This window comes from Hipposideros armiger, unplaced genomic scaffold, assembly GCF_001890085.2.
Source record: "Hipposideros armiger isolate ML-2016 unplaced genomic scaffold, ASM189008v1 scaffold_592, whole genome shotgun sequence".
NCBI classification, from domain to species: domain Eukaryota; kingdom Metazoa; phylum Chordata; class Mammalia; order Chiroptera; family Hipposideridae; genus Hipposideros; species Hipposideros armiger.
This window is the reverse complement of record NW_017731942.1, coordinates 498,723-513,801: the sequence shown is the minus strand read 5'-3', so window position 1 is coordinate 513,801 and position 15,079 is coordinate 498,723. Positions and strand designations below refer to the sequence as shown.

The 15,079-nt window shown below is 38.5% G+C and overlaps 1 protein-coding gene across 5 annotated transcripts in view; it reads right to left on the bottom strand.

The window, feature by feature from the left end:
* Nucleotides 1-15,079, bottom strand: part of WDR33 (WD repeat domain 33) — an 87,415-nt gene that overhangs the window by 24,031 nt on the left and 48,305 nt on the right. Inside the window, exon 8 of one of the 5 annotated variants that reach the window (XM_019624532.1) lies at nt 7,708-10,434. The exons of the other annotated variants lie outside the window; for them this stretch is intronic. Within the exon in view, the coding sequence (XP_019480077.1) occupies nt 10,403-10,434 (32 nt within the window). The 3' untranslated portion in view covers nt 7,708-10,402. Of the gene's footprint in view, nt 1-7,707; nt 10,435-15,079 lie in introns of those variants that run through there. 5 annotated transcript variants of the gene reach the window in all.

Genomic DNA, 15,079 nt, shown 5'->3' with positions numbered 1-15,079 from the left:
GACAGCAACTTGTCTGTTCCCCTTCCCCGATTCCCCAAAGCTGTTCCCCTCCCCCAATTCCCCAGCACTGTTCCCATCCCCCCAATTCCCCAATAAAAAAAATCTTTAAAAAATAAAAAAATGTTTTAAAAAAAGAAAAAGAGGAAAAATAAATAGATTAAACTGGCAAGTTGATACACAACTGCTTCCTTCTTCAGAGAAAAAAAGTTACTGAATTAAAGATGGTGACAAAAACTATTGGGTTGCCGGAAAAGTCACGACGCATTTTTGCAAAGAAAAAAAACATCATGACTTTTCTGACAACCCAATATTTGAAACGATAAAATTCTACCCTCTCATGTCAATGTCGATATATTTAGATCCAGAATAATCATGCTAGAAGAAAATTATTTCTTAGGAAAATAATTTTCAAGAGTTTTAAAAAACTTTTATATTTAAAAGATGGCATTTGAAGCCTTGTTCATAACTGTGAAAGAGTATAAGCAAATTTTAGAAGTGGAATGATTAAATGAACTAACTGTACTATAGCCAAAAAATAGAAGAAACATATAACTATTAAGATAAAGATTCCGGGAACAAAACAACTCAGGAAATTAACTGAACTTTTAAAAAGCAAACAAAATAACACATGCATAAACTGTGCATATGGTATGAGAATGATTAAAATGTACGCATATAATTACAAAAATGTAGATACCGATAAGCAGGAAATTAAAATTATATTAGGATAGTGGAAACAAAGATAAAGTTTTGCTATTCACCTTTCCTGTGTTATATTGTGGTTTTAATCATTAATAACATGGGTTAGATTTTTTTGCATGTGAACTTTATTTTTTAAAAAAGAGAAAAAAACACCACTGAAGCAAGTTACTTTGCTAGGTAATATTTTCTCTATCAAATTGGCAAAAATTAAATATGGCGACACCCAGTCTTAATAAGAGAGTAATAGGCATTCTCATCCATAATTGGTTGGAAAGTAAATTAGTGTAACCTTTTGGGGAGGCCATTTAGACACATCCACCAAAATGTTAAATCTTCACAGCCTTTCGTTCTGTAATTCCTCTGCTAGGAATTTACCCTCTGTCTGTAACCGTAAAAACACACCAAAATTTATGTACAAAGATAGTTACTACACTTTGTTTGAATTGCAAGGCTGGAAACAACCTAATGAATGGGGGTGACAGGAAAATTAAGGTAAATCCATGTAGTTGAACTCAATACAGCTATTAAAACTGAGGCAGAAAGAGGGAACTTTTTGGGGTGATGGAAATCTTGATTATGGTGGTGATTACAAAAAAGCAGAGAAAAGGAGCTTTTTGGAAAGACTGAAATGTTTTAATGATATTGTATATTTTAATGATAGTGTATATACCAGGGGTGCCAAAAAATATGTATACAAGTGGACACTTTGGTCAACGTTGCTCAAGCAGTAGTTCACCGTCATCTGAGGTGTCTGGACGCTGATAGTGACCACATTGAGCACCTCTTGTAATTGCAGAAGTCAAACGTGACTTATATTTATCTTTTGTTATTGGTATATATTGAGTATTACAATTTTAATAGTTTTTTCCTTTCTTAAAATGTGCATACATTGTTTTTGGCACCCTCTGTATTTGTCAAAACTCATAGAACTGTACACTTAAAAAGGGTGAATATAACCATATATAAGTTATACCTCAATGACTCATTTTTAAAAATTATAAGCAGAAAAGCAAGGTGTAATTTAGTCCCATTTGTAAAAAAAGAAAACTTAAGCTGATTTTTTTAGGGTGAAGAAATGGTATGAGAATAAGGCGGCATTTATTTTTCTGCACTACTTGAAGTTTTTGACATGTTATTGGGTTGTCAGAAAAGTCATGACGCATTTTTGCAACAAAAAACAGAAAAAATAAGTCATGACTTTTCTGACAACCCAATATTATTTTGATATTTTATTATTTTACTTAATGGAAAACTGCCTTTGGCTTCTCTCTATTCAAAATTCATGAGAATGACTGATATAAATTAGTGCCTTTGCTTGCCACTACAGAACCAACCAGTGTATGTGATGCCAGAAAGATGTGCTTCAGAGCCTCAGTGGGATATATTTTTATCATTGACAGTTCCAGACTCAGTATGGCTAAATTAAGTTTCAGAGATTATAATGGGTTTTGTGAGCTGGCATGCCATATATAAGCAATTTATATGAATTATCTCATAGTAAAATGATTAAGTCCCAAACATATGGCTTATCAATTTCAACCATTAACCCTAAAGGATGTGTCTGCATTAATTTTTATCATTTCTAAGGTCCAGAATTTCAGGATAACATCATCCAAAGTTCTTTGTAATGCCCAAACATGGAAATTTCAAGAATGTAGTATCTGCAATGCTGAAGCAATTAACATAGACTTAATGAAAAATTCATTCAAGTGACAACTGTTTTTATGGCCCATCATGACCTAAATATTTTAGGACTAAAACCATCTTGCTAGTGGCTCAAGATTTTAGGACTAAGACTTTCTTGCCAATGAAAGACCAAAAAATTTCAGGGGCCGGCCGAGTGGCTCAGTTGGTTAAGAACACGAGCTCTGAGCAACAGGGTCACCGGTTAGAATCCCACATGGGCCAGTGAGCTGCACCCAAGCTGAGCTGCTGCTGAGCTGCCAACAGGTGGCAGGATGGCTCAGCTGGTGAGAGCACGTGCTCCAACAACAAGGTTGCGGGTTCGACTTCTGCATGGGATGGTGGGCTATGCCCAACCACAACTAAGACTGAACACGGCACCTTGAGCTTAGCGGCTGCAAGCTGCTAACCAGCGGCCAGATGGTGATTAGACTTGGAGCTGAGTTAGCTGTGCCCTCCACGACTAAGACTGAAGGACAACTTGGCTGCTCCCCTTCCCCAACTCCCTAACACTGTTCCCTTTCCCCAATTCCCCAATAAAATCTTTAAAAAAATAAATAAAAATAAAATTTTCAGGATCAAGTTCATAAAAAACATGAAGATGAGGGCCGGCCGAGTGGTGCGTTGGTTAAGAACTGGCTTGGGACGCCAAAGGGCCCCGGTTCGGATCCCACATATGAGGGCCGGTGACACTGCCCTCTACAGCTAAGATGCTGAACAACAGCCCAACCTGGAGCTGGGCTGCGGTGAGTCGTAGGCTGCAGCCCCTGTGGCAGTGGGTTGCCATGGGCGACCAGGTGTAGCCAGCAGCCAGCGTGAGCGGCCGTCCAGCCGGCGACTGATCTGCCTCGCCTGGGAAGAGTGCAATGATGGTGCCAGCTTGGGCCAGTGGAAGCGACATCCTCCACAACTAGACTGAAGAACAAAACAACAGCAACTGGTCTGTTCTCCTTCCCCCGATTCCCCAATAAAAAAAAATCTTTAAAAAACAAAACAAAACAAAAAAACCATGAAGATGAAACTCTCAACATCAAACCTGCTCCAGTTCCTACAAAGCCTACCACAGGAACAGCCCTGTTGCGGACAGACATATCTACCAGCTGACGAGTAAACATGTACAATCCTCAGCAGGATGGCAGAGCTGTAAAGAAGCCAGACATAGACACGTGGTTACCAAGTAAAGACCACAGGACCCTTGGGAAAGGTCACAGTGCCTTATCCATACTTGACTGCAATTAGAAACAGAGTATACGTTTGAAGAAAAATTTCAGTATTGAGACTTGGAGGTTCAATTGCCAAATTCTAAAATTAAGAGATGCTAGTTGCAAATACTAAAAAACAAGATTGTCACATTAAATCCATGTGGAATTTCCTTTGAATACTTATACTTAAGAATTTAACTTGAACTGTCCTTTACATTAGTATTAGCCACATGTGGCTATTTAAATTTGTTTTAATTAAAGTTAAAAAATAGGTTCCTACTGACATGTCACATGCTCAACAACCATGTGACTAGTGGCTAGCATCCTGGACAGCAGAGATACAGAATATTTCCATCACCACAAAAAGCCCTTTGAACATGATGGATTTCGACTATAGACATTTTAAATAAGTTTCTCCTTAAACTCCCAAAATCATATTACTATTATTCACCATCTCAGTTACACAATAAACAGCAAAAACAAAAAAATTATCCTCAACTGACATTAGAGCTAGGGAAGTCCTATAAAGTTATCCTGGCCTGTAATTTTTACATATGAGACACTGAGGCAGAAAGACAATGGCCAGAGGTAGCCCAGGTTCTCTTCTTCCCATTCCTACCTTACTTCACCTCACTAACTTTTAACATCCAAACCAAGTGGCAGAAGAGTTCCTTTTGTTTTATTTCACTCATCAACCAACTTGCACTTTCCCAAATGTAACTGAGGAGTTCATAGAAGATAAATTTCTGTATACCTTTCCATCTCTCAGAACTATATGAGAAAAAAATTAGGGATCAAATCTAAAAATAAATATATAACTAAGAGATACTTCTTTTAACCATTTGAGAAGTAATCACATTGCTTCTGAGGACCAGGGGCCTGTTAAGAATAAAGGAGTGTGGCAACCATGACCTACTCCACTCAGAGACATTCCAAGTTAATCTAACCCCATAGTGTGTAACTTTCAGAGGTGAGGCCTTGCGGGAATGAACTTTCTTAGCTAAACATTCCCTCAGGGGCCTAGCAAAATACAAGGGACAGAATTAGCATCTCTTGGAGATAGGTGGCACTGCTTTGTGGATTAACCTGTGTCAGACACACCAGAATTGTTTAAATCATAATTATTTGCAAAAAGCAACCATTAATTGTGCATTAGAATTTACACCTAAGGGGGGGTAGGAGGGAAACAATTTTACTTATTCCACTTGATCATTCTTTAACATGTTCATTTATTTCCTTTCACTTATTCATTAATTCAAAATAAGTGTGCACAACATTTATGGGGCTCCTATTCTGGGGTGTTCAGTCTCTAAAACATGTGATCAAACAAAGTGAGGGGCTGGCTGGGTGGCTCAGTCGGTTAGAGCGCGAGCTCTGAGCAATAGGGTTGCCAGTTTGATTCCCACACGGGCCAGTGAGCTGCGCCCAAGCTGAGCTGCCGCTAAGCTGCCAATATGCGGCCAGATGGCTCAGCTGGTGAGAGTGTGTGCTCTCAACAAGGTTGCCAGTTTGACTCCTATATGGGGTGGTGGGCTATGCATGTCCCCCACCCCCACCCCGCAACCAAGATTGAACACGGCACCTTGAGCTGAGCAGCCACAAGCTGCTGATGGGCAGCTGGGTGACTCAGTTGGTTAGAGTGCGTGCTCTTAACAAGGTTGGCGATTCAACTCCCGCATGGGACGGTGTGCTCTGCGCCCCCTGCAACTAGACTGAAAATGGCGACTGGACTTGGAGCTGAGCTTGCGCCCTCCACAACTAAGATTGAAGGACAACAACTTGACTTGGAGCTGATGGGTCCTGGAAAAACACAATGTTACCCTTCCCCAATTCCCCAACACTCTTCCCTTCCCCAATTCCCCAATGAAATCTTTAAAAAAATAAAAAGTGAGGATTGAACACTGGGGAAGTATTTGTAAAATCACATGGTCCAAGTACAATAACTTTAAAGAACGTTAACACTGAGAATAAGTTTTCTGAATAAAGACTGAAATTAAACTAACAAAACAACTGATGCAGGTTTCAGAGAACTTTCTTCCCAAAAACAAAAAAAAAATCTTAAAAAAAAAAAAGTTACATAACTATGCCTGAAACAGCAAGGTGCAGAATGCAGATTTTTCCTAATGAAAAAATACCTAATGTGTTTTCCCAAAGGAGATCGTAAAACTACGGTGCAGACTCCTTAATACATCCTACAATTCTAAGGATACACAGGCTAGTCTTCAGATATTTGGTGAACAGTTCCTAGACTTACTTTTATAGAAAGTGGAACGTTTCTTGATGATTATTTCCTCTCTCAGAACCATAAGCTGTGTATACTAAATGACAGAAGCCAGTAAGGGAAGATGGTCTGTTTCTGAATGTTTTCCTTATAGAAGGAGGTTCCCTGGCTTCTGTGAAATTATATGTAAACTCTGAGCATTTGTCCAGAACCTTCTCTCTCCTGCACAGCCTCACCAGATCCTAAGGGACCTGTCATCCCACACAGATAAGCAGCCTGCCTTGAGACAATGCATTGGACCCCAAGGCTCGGTGAACAGTCTGAAAACCAATACATAGTTTTATTTGAAGGTCAGAAATAGTGTCCATTTTCCCATTTTATTTTTTCTGGATCAGACCATTATATGAACAAATCTGAAGAAAAATTTCTTTTATACATAAAGTACAAAAAGCACGAAGATTTTCTAACACAGGAAGGAAAAAAAGCAAACAAAGAATTCAAGTACCATCTTGTACAACATTAACAGTTGAAGAACTGAACTGTTATTTAAGAAAATGTGTAAAACATTGATAACAAATTCAGGCTACTTTCAGCCACAAGAACATAAAATGTTAACAGGTCAGTTGAAATCAAAGGGTACATGTAGCCATGGTCCACAGCCAGACACTTCAATCGGTCAGCAAACTCAAGAATTAAAAAAATTACGGAACGTAAGTAACTTGTACGCTGGTCAATGAATACGCAATTTATTAGCATTTTACCTTCCTTTTTAGTAAAACGATTTTAAACTTGATCCAACAGTCAACATCAACTGGAAGTGACCACTATTAGTCTCTTTGTCATCTAAATCTACAAAATTATATTAGTAAAAGGCTATAAAAATTAAATGGAAAGTCAGTTCTGGAAAGAGTACACCTCTAGGCAGTGTTTTCACAAAACATGTTCCAAGCAACAACAGTGCAGAGAATTGGGAGGGAGGGAGTTCTGTAGTCAGAGCTGGGCAATGCTGAATTCCTTAAACTGACAAGGTTCTTTCCATGTCTGAGAGCCTTCAGTGCTTTCAGTACGTACAAATCTGGAGGTGAGAATCTGACCATAAGCCTTTTTTTCTCAGAGCACTTACAAGTCCCTCAGAAGACCAATCTGGGAAATTTGAAATGCTAGTTTACTGTGTTATCTGGCAAGGAAGAACCTAAATTCAGGAGAGTGGACACCTCTGAGGAAGAGAGGAAGAGCAGTGGGTAGGGACACGCAAAGGGACCTTTAACCGTACCGTACCTGTAATGTGAACGTCTTTTTAAAAAAATCAGAAGTATGGCAAAATGTAAGGATTTCACAACTGAGTAGCAGCACTGAAGTGTTTATTGGGTTATAAAAAAATAGTGAAATGCATGGTGTCAGAAGAGCACCCAATATACAAACATGAAAACTCAAATGGGGGCCGTCCGAGTGGCTCAGTTGGTTAAGAGTGCTGGCTCTGAGCAACAGGGTTGCTGGCTCGATTCCCACAAGGGCCAGTGAGCTGCGCCCGAGCTGAGCTGCCACTGAGCTGCCAACAGGTGGCAGGATGGCTCAGCTGGTGAGAGCACAGGCTCCTAACAACAAGGTTGCAGGTTCGACTCCAGCATGGGATGGTGGACTATGCCCACCTGCAACTAAGACTGAACATGACACCTTGTGCTGAGTTGCTGTGAGCTGCCGATAGACGGTTGGATGGCTCAGTGGTTAGAGCGTGTGCTCTTAGCAACAAGGTTTCCAGTTCGACTCCCGCATGAGATGGTGGGCTGCACCCCCACCTCCCCTTACAACTACGGCACCTTGAGCTGAGTGGCCACGAGCTGCTGGATGGCAACTGGACTTGGGAGGTGAGCTAGCTGCGCCCTCTACAACTAAGACTGAAGTACAACAACTTGGCTGTTCCCCTTCCCCAATTCCCCAATAAAATCTAAAAAAAAAAAAACTCAAATGGAATAAGGAGGCAGATATACCATAAATTTGCCAATCTCCTACTTAAGTTATACATTTAACTTGCATATACAAGTATAATGGCTTCTATTTATATTATATATTTACATGGAAGACCAACAAAGGCTGACCTAAAAGAAACTGTCAAGTAGGCTAAAAATTGAAATTCATCTCATAAGATTAATGCCATATAACTAGTGGCATCGAAGTGAAAAAATTTTTATGAATATGACTAAATATATAACTCTTTGAGTTCAACAAAAACATATATAGGCATAAGCTTTGCTGAAACTTATGTGTCAGACTGCTGTTAAACTTACACAAAAAGGTGGGGGAAGGGTGTAAACAGAGAAAATCACAATTTCCATTTGCGTCAAGTTTAAAGATTCTATTTAGAAAAACCTTGAGGTTTATGAAAGGGAGAAAACCAACCCAAAGATGACTAATAGGAAAATCTGTATATTTTCCCCCCAAAACACTGCCTGAGTGTACAGAATGTGAGTCAGTCTTGTATATTCTTTGCCAAACCAGCAAATTGCCCTTTGTTGGCTTTGTAAAAAAAATGCAAAGTATTCAAAGAAAAAAACAATACTAGACTATTTTGGAGAATATTCATCAAAGAAGCTTAAAGGGAAGGAATACAACAACCAAATATTCTTTGAACTTCATTGCTGTTGTACTCTCCAATTGCTTGATATTAACAACCAGTATTACAAAGCACTTCAGCCATTTGTCTGGGATGGGACACACAATGCAGAAGCCAGCAGCAAAGTCCTTCATAAGAGAGGGTACACCGAGTGTGTGTGTAATGAGATAGTCAAAGGCTCTCTAGTAAGCATTTCTGCACACATTCATAGTTCAACAGTAATATCCAGATGGTACAGTACTCTTCTAAAGGATCAAGAAAAGTATGCAGTCATCATTTGAAAAACTAGAAGGAATATGTAAAAACCAAAACAAATCTTTGAAAGAATGATGGGAGTGTGGCAATACCAATACCAGAAAGAGCAGTACCTATGCTACATTAAGAGTACTGTTATTAGGGCCAATAGATACCTTGGCCAACAATGAGAAGCATGGTTGAAACCCCTAATAAAGAAAAAAAAGCAAAACCAAAAAGGAAAGCAAGAGGTATTTTAAATGACACTTTAGAGTACTTCTAGGGTAGACCTTCCTTCTGAAAACGAGGTAAAAAAGCAAAGCAGTTCGCCCTCAGTTGGCCAGATTAAAGACAGTTTTTTAAAGTTGAAAGATACAGAAAAGCAATAAATAATCCTGGCCAAAGATTACAATGGTCATCATAGTCACACACGGCATCATCTGTACTTTGAGTCTGAGTTTTGCCAGAATCTTCTTGGGTATGGTTGCACATTGTTGTTAAGTTTGGCTCCCTGTAATCGTGTCCATCTACTACTACTCACCTCTTGGAAGAACTAATAATGGCAAAGTTACGGAAATTTACCTATATCAGAACAAGGTTATGTGAACCCCTAAATATTGCTTAGGGGTGGGTATCTAGCACATGGTCCCCAGCAGACTGTATAATTTCTAGCTATGACTACGAATCTTTTCTATAAATGAGTAACCTGAGATGGCATTACACTCTAATTGGATCTTGATAATTATCTCAATTTCTGTTTCAAAGAATAAGATAACTGAGAAAACCACATCTGGATGTTGGTTATATTACCTAGTTTCCATCATAGTAAAAACATATTCCAATAAAGCTCACAGTGATATAAATAATTGAATAAATATACATAAGAGGGGGAGAAGAGTTGACTCTCTAATGCACAAAAATTCCAAATAACTTATGTAGTTACTCTCCCCTCAAAGATGTAGAACAAAGTCCTCACCCCTAAGTGTGGGCTGGGCATCATTCCTTCCTTCCAGGCTATAGTATGGAAAAGGTGGGGCGCAGGGAGAGTAGCCTTACACTGGAGGACTCTGATAAACACTGCTTAACCTGGTAATCAAGGTCAACACCAAGTTATGTAGATACTATTCACCCTTCTTCTGATGTGATGAAAAAGGCACTTTACCTCTGTGATCTTCCTCCCCAAATCCCATAAAAACAAAACCAATCATGAGAAAAACATCAGATAAATCCCAATTGAGGGGCATTCCCAACTACCATAAAACTTGTCAAAACTCTGGCTACAAAAACACAGTGGAATAAACTCTTGACAGTGCTAAAGTGGGGAAAAAAGTTTGAAGCTAGAATTCTCTATCCAGCCAAAGCCTCATTATAAATGTAAGCATGAAATGAAGATATACAGTGATTTTTAAAAATTTTGCCTAGACCTCAGAAAGAAAAAAAAAACACCTTTACCATTTTAGAAATGTTAAAACCAAGTAATGCTTATTAGAAAATGTGAAAATCCAAACATATTAGACAGTTCAAATGAAACATATTATGAAAAATACCAATATTCCCTTGTGGCAGTATTTAAAATCTGCTTCTTCACTTTATTGAGTGAATGAATGAGTGAATGAATGAATGAAAAGCCCAGAGAGAAAAATTACACATAGCATTAAAAACCACAATTGTCTTCTCAGGGCAATCAATGTTTCATTCTGCCCTCCTCACTGAGCAGCACAGCAGCACCAAGAGTGAATCATGAAATTCTCATTTCCATGTACAATCTGCTATACTTCCCTCTGATAGGAAGAAATAACCAAGAGATGAGATGAGCTTTCTCCAACAGGGGCACACATAGTGTCAAAACACTTTTATTTGGAATCAAGGAAAGAATATGTTAAGTATCATTTAATTCATATAGGTACTACATTTAGCACTTACATGTTATACAACGGTTAATAGTAAATTTGGAGTAAACCCTATCTGTTTAAACCTCAGATGTCACTTACCAGTTATGCCCTTATGCAATGTAAGCCTTAATATTTTCGTGTGTAAAATGAAGACTATACAATGACTGGGTTGTTTTAGGAATTACATGAAGCACTTAGCATCACGCCTAGCATACATTTTGAACAATAAATAAAAGCTCTTATTTTGATACAATCAATCTCTACTCTGAAAAACTCATCTGGGGACAGGTATTGTCATAGTTAGGCACCCAGCAAGAGCTGTTACTACTATGAACAGAATACTGGAAAGCAGAAAATGGCTCACTTTATGTTCCCAAAATGAAACTTTTTAAGACTTTGCTTAATTTCAGTTTTCAAATGACCCCTGAGAAAAGAACACTGGGTTCTAATAACCAACACCCAACCCAAGTATTAGACTTGATCGAGTGCCATGTATGTTTCAGAACTGAAAATCTAAAACGGGAGCCATCATTGCCTTCATTATTTTTTTTTTTTTGAATCATAATTTTTGCCTGTTTTTTTTTTTTAAAGATTTTTTTTTTTAATTGGGGAATTGGAGGAGGGGAACAGACAAGTTGCTGTCCTTTTGTTCCTCAGTCTAGCTGAGGTGGACGTCGCTTCACTGGCCCATGTTGGTATTGTGATCATTGTGCTCTTCCCAGGTGAGGCAGATCAGTGCCGGCCTCTGGATGGCTGCTCACGGTGGCTCTTGGCAGCTCATGCCGGCTGCCGGCCACTCACGGTAGCTTATGGGAGCCCACTGCAGCCCACACCGTCGCCGGCAACCCACAGCAGCCCAGCTCCAGGTCGAGCCGTTGCTCACCATCTTAGCTGTAGAGGGTGCAGCGTCACTGGCCCACATGTGAGATCCGAACCAGGGCCCTGCTGCTCAGAACTGGTGTCCCAAACCACCTCTTAACCAACGCGCCACTCAGCCGGCCCGCCTTCATTATTTTGACTACGTTTTAAGTAACTAAGAAAAACATGATACTTTTGATGTAATTATAGATTCCAGTAGATTAAAATGCAATCTCCAATACCGGGATAATACCAATGACTTCCTTTTATATTTATAGAGTAAATGTTGATGATTTGCTATACATTTACTCTAATTTTTATATATTAACTCATTTCTAAGGGGAAAAAATCTACAGAAAAAAATGCTAGGTTTAACTCAAGTTATCTTCCAGTTATTTTACTTGATCACTTACCTCTAAATCCCCCAGTGCCATGGAACACCTTAAGCCTCACATGCATGATTAAAAGCTTCAATACATAGTATTTCTTTGGAAACGGAGAAACGATAGCAGTAGGAAGAAAACCAGGAGGGGAAGTAATGGAAATCGTTTCAAGGTCACTAATGTGGAAAGGGAATTGTGTCTTGGAAAAAATCATGATTGTAATACTAAGTGAAGTGATGCATGCGAACCCCTTCAGAAATAAGTGTCAAAAGATTATGGTGGATGCACTTACTTCCCAAAACTGATATTGACCAGAAATTTTATGAAAATTTCAAAACACTTCAACCCAAATGTGGGCATTCTCCAAAAATAGATGGGCTCATACTGATGAATAAACCAGAACAGAGAAAAATAAAACCCAAAATACACAGATGGCTTTAGAGTCTTAAGAAGACTCTAGGCTCCATCACAGCTCAGTGACAAAGGCTGTGATGCTGCAATGAGGGTAATTACAGAACTCTCCACACAGCAACTTGTCCCGGCCCCTCCTGACTTCCATTTATATGGAACAGTCGCCTTAGCTAAAGCCAGACAACTGCTTCAAACAAAGCAAAGTAAGTCGGGATTTAAGGCTGGAAAGGAAAGTAGCACAAAGCTTGTGGCAATGCCACACTAGACCTTAAAGGAAGGAAAGCAGAAAGGAGGGGAGAGAGAGACAGGAGAGAGGGGGAGGAATGGGGATGGGGAGAGAGAGGGGAAAGAAAGGCAGGTCCACCCAAGAGTGAAATAAACTAAGCACTCCACCTCAGAATACAATCCATTTTACTTTGGCCATTGTAGCGGTTGCCCATTTACCCCCCTAGTGTCCTTCCACACCCCTCACTAAACTCTCTCTCTCCACAGTGAGGTCCACTATGCAGGGGACGGGCCTTTTGGGTAAATGGACTTACTCCCTTGCCAAATGCAAGACAGCTACTTATATTAACCAGTACAAATCTCCCTTCAAATATTTGGTCAACCAAGGATCACTAGAGATTTGAGAAAAATCAAAGAGTAGGAAAGAGAAAGACCAGCATAAAGAAACAGATTAAGAGATCCTAAAGAAACAAAAAGGAATAGACCAGACCAAACCAAAACAAACCAAACCAAACCCATACACCTCAATTACTAAGCTAAACGTCTTAAGAGTTACATTTATTTAAAAGAAACAAGCAAACAACAAAACAGGCCACTAGAAAAAATGAAAAGACCAGAGAACCATTAGATCTTGGAAATTAAACACACAGTTGATAAAGTAAAAATTTCATCAGAAGGGCTGAATAACAGATTGGGCAGGACTGAAGACAGTATCCTGGAAAATAGAAGAAATCTCCTAACACTTAAGCGGAAAGGGCAGAAACAGAAAACAATGAAAGAAAACATAATGTAAGGTAGATAGCTCCAAGAGGCCAAACATTTATTTATTAATAGTTCCATAAAACAAGCAGAGACGATGGAAAATGATAATAAAGAAAAACCATCTGAATGGAATAGATTTAAGATTGCAGGTTAAAGTGAGCCAAGAAAGATGAAGTTTATAATACACCTACACCCAGTGTAAAAAAATAAAATACATTATTTAAAACACGTTCAGAGAGGAAAACCAGACTACATATAAACTAATAAGACTCAGAATAGCATCTGATTTCTCATCAGCAAAACTGACAGGAGATAGTGGAGGCCTTCAAAATTTGGAGGGAAAAGCATTTTGAAGCAAGAATTCTCTACCTAGACAAATTATGAGGCAAGTATGGTAGCAAACTGAAGACCACTCCAGACATAAGAATTTTGAAATTTACCTCCCAAGAACTGAAAAAAATTTTTGAGAATATGTTTTCACCTAAACTGAAAATAAGAAAAAAAGAAGAAAAAGAGTGGCCTTAATGGGGAAGGCAAAGAAATGCCCATATGACTGCAGTCATATGCACAGAGGACAATTAGTCTAAATTAGAACAGACATCAGAGAACCTAGAAAAGAATGTCTTCAAAAATAAAAACAAAATCCATTTACTATAATTGCAAAATTAAAAAATTTGCTATGATATAGGCTTTTAGTGACATTAAGAAAAAACAAAGTAGAACTTGCAAGAAAAACTAAATTGTGGTATTATTTTCAACAGTTTATAGGATGACAGATGTAAGAAAACAGACTCTCACTTGATCTTGACATTCTTCAAGCAGGACAACTTTTAACTGCCACAGGGTTTATTATTATAACCCCAATCATACTACTTGGTTCTGCAATCAGTAGTATCATTCCTAGTAGTGATGCTATTTACTGGTTTTTAGTTTTAAAATTTTAGATGATTAAAAAATCCAAAACAATGTTTAAGTAAAGGGAGATAAAAGGGAGAGGAGGAGGAAGACATCGAGGGGCATAGATTTCCTTATGTAACATAATGGTGAGTCAAGGAATGTTGCCTAAAGTTGGTGGTCCAAAAAATAAAGACCTAAGAACATTTTAAGCTATAAAGAAAACCATCAGCACAACTACAATTCATACTAACAAAACCCAGAAGGTACAAGGGACAGTTGGTGGAGAAGGTACATGAAATTCCTCATCTTTCATGACAAAAAGAGACAGTGTCAGGCACACATACCAAGACATACAAGTATATTATTTTAAATTCTGATGGTAACCACAGGAATAAATTTTTAAAACCTAATTTAAAAAGATTATCTCTGGGGAGTGGTAAAGGACTGGCTGACTTTTACATTTCAAATTCCATCCCTCCACGGTATTGGAGAGAAGATTTTACCATGTGTGCATATTATTTATAATTTTTAAAAATAAGGTTACATTTTCAAATGGTGGACATTTCCTAAAATGTTAAATCCTATGTTATCTCTAGAGTTTGGGGCTAGACCACAACAACATTCTTATATTTTATCATTAATGACTCCAAGACCGTGAGGATAACTCAGGAATATATTCCAAAAGTATAAATGTTCATACTCTTTGATCCATCAAGTTTATTGCTAGGAGTCTAACCTAAAGGAAAATTTACATGAGTGGTAACAAATATAAAGGAACAAGGAAGTTTAGTGCACAACTGTATCGCAGCAAAAAACCCTTGCAAATCCTAAACATCTATAGATGAGAATGGTTAAGTTATGGGAGACACGTTACAGAATGTTATACACCAGTAACCTAAAGACGACTGTGGTAGTAATAATACGGAAGGATGACCATGATATAGTGAGTCATGAGAGAAGCAAATAGCAAAAGAATATACGTAGCACAATCCCATTTC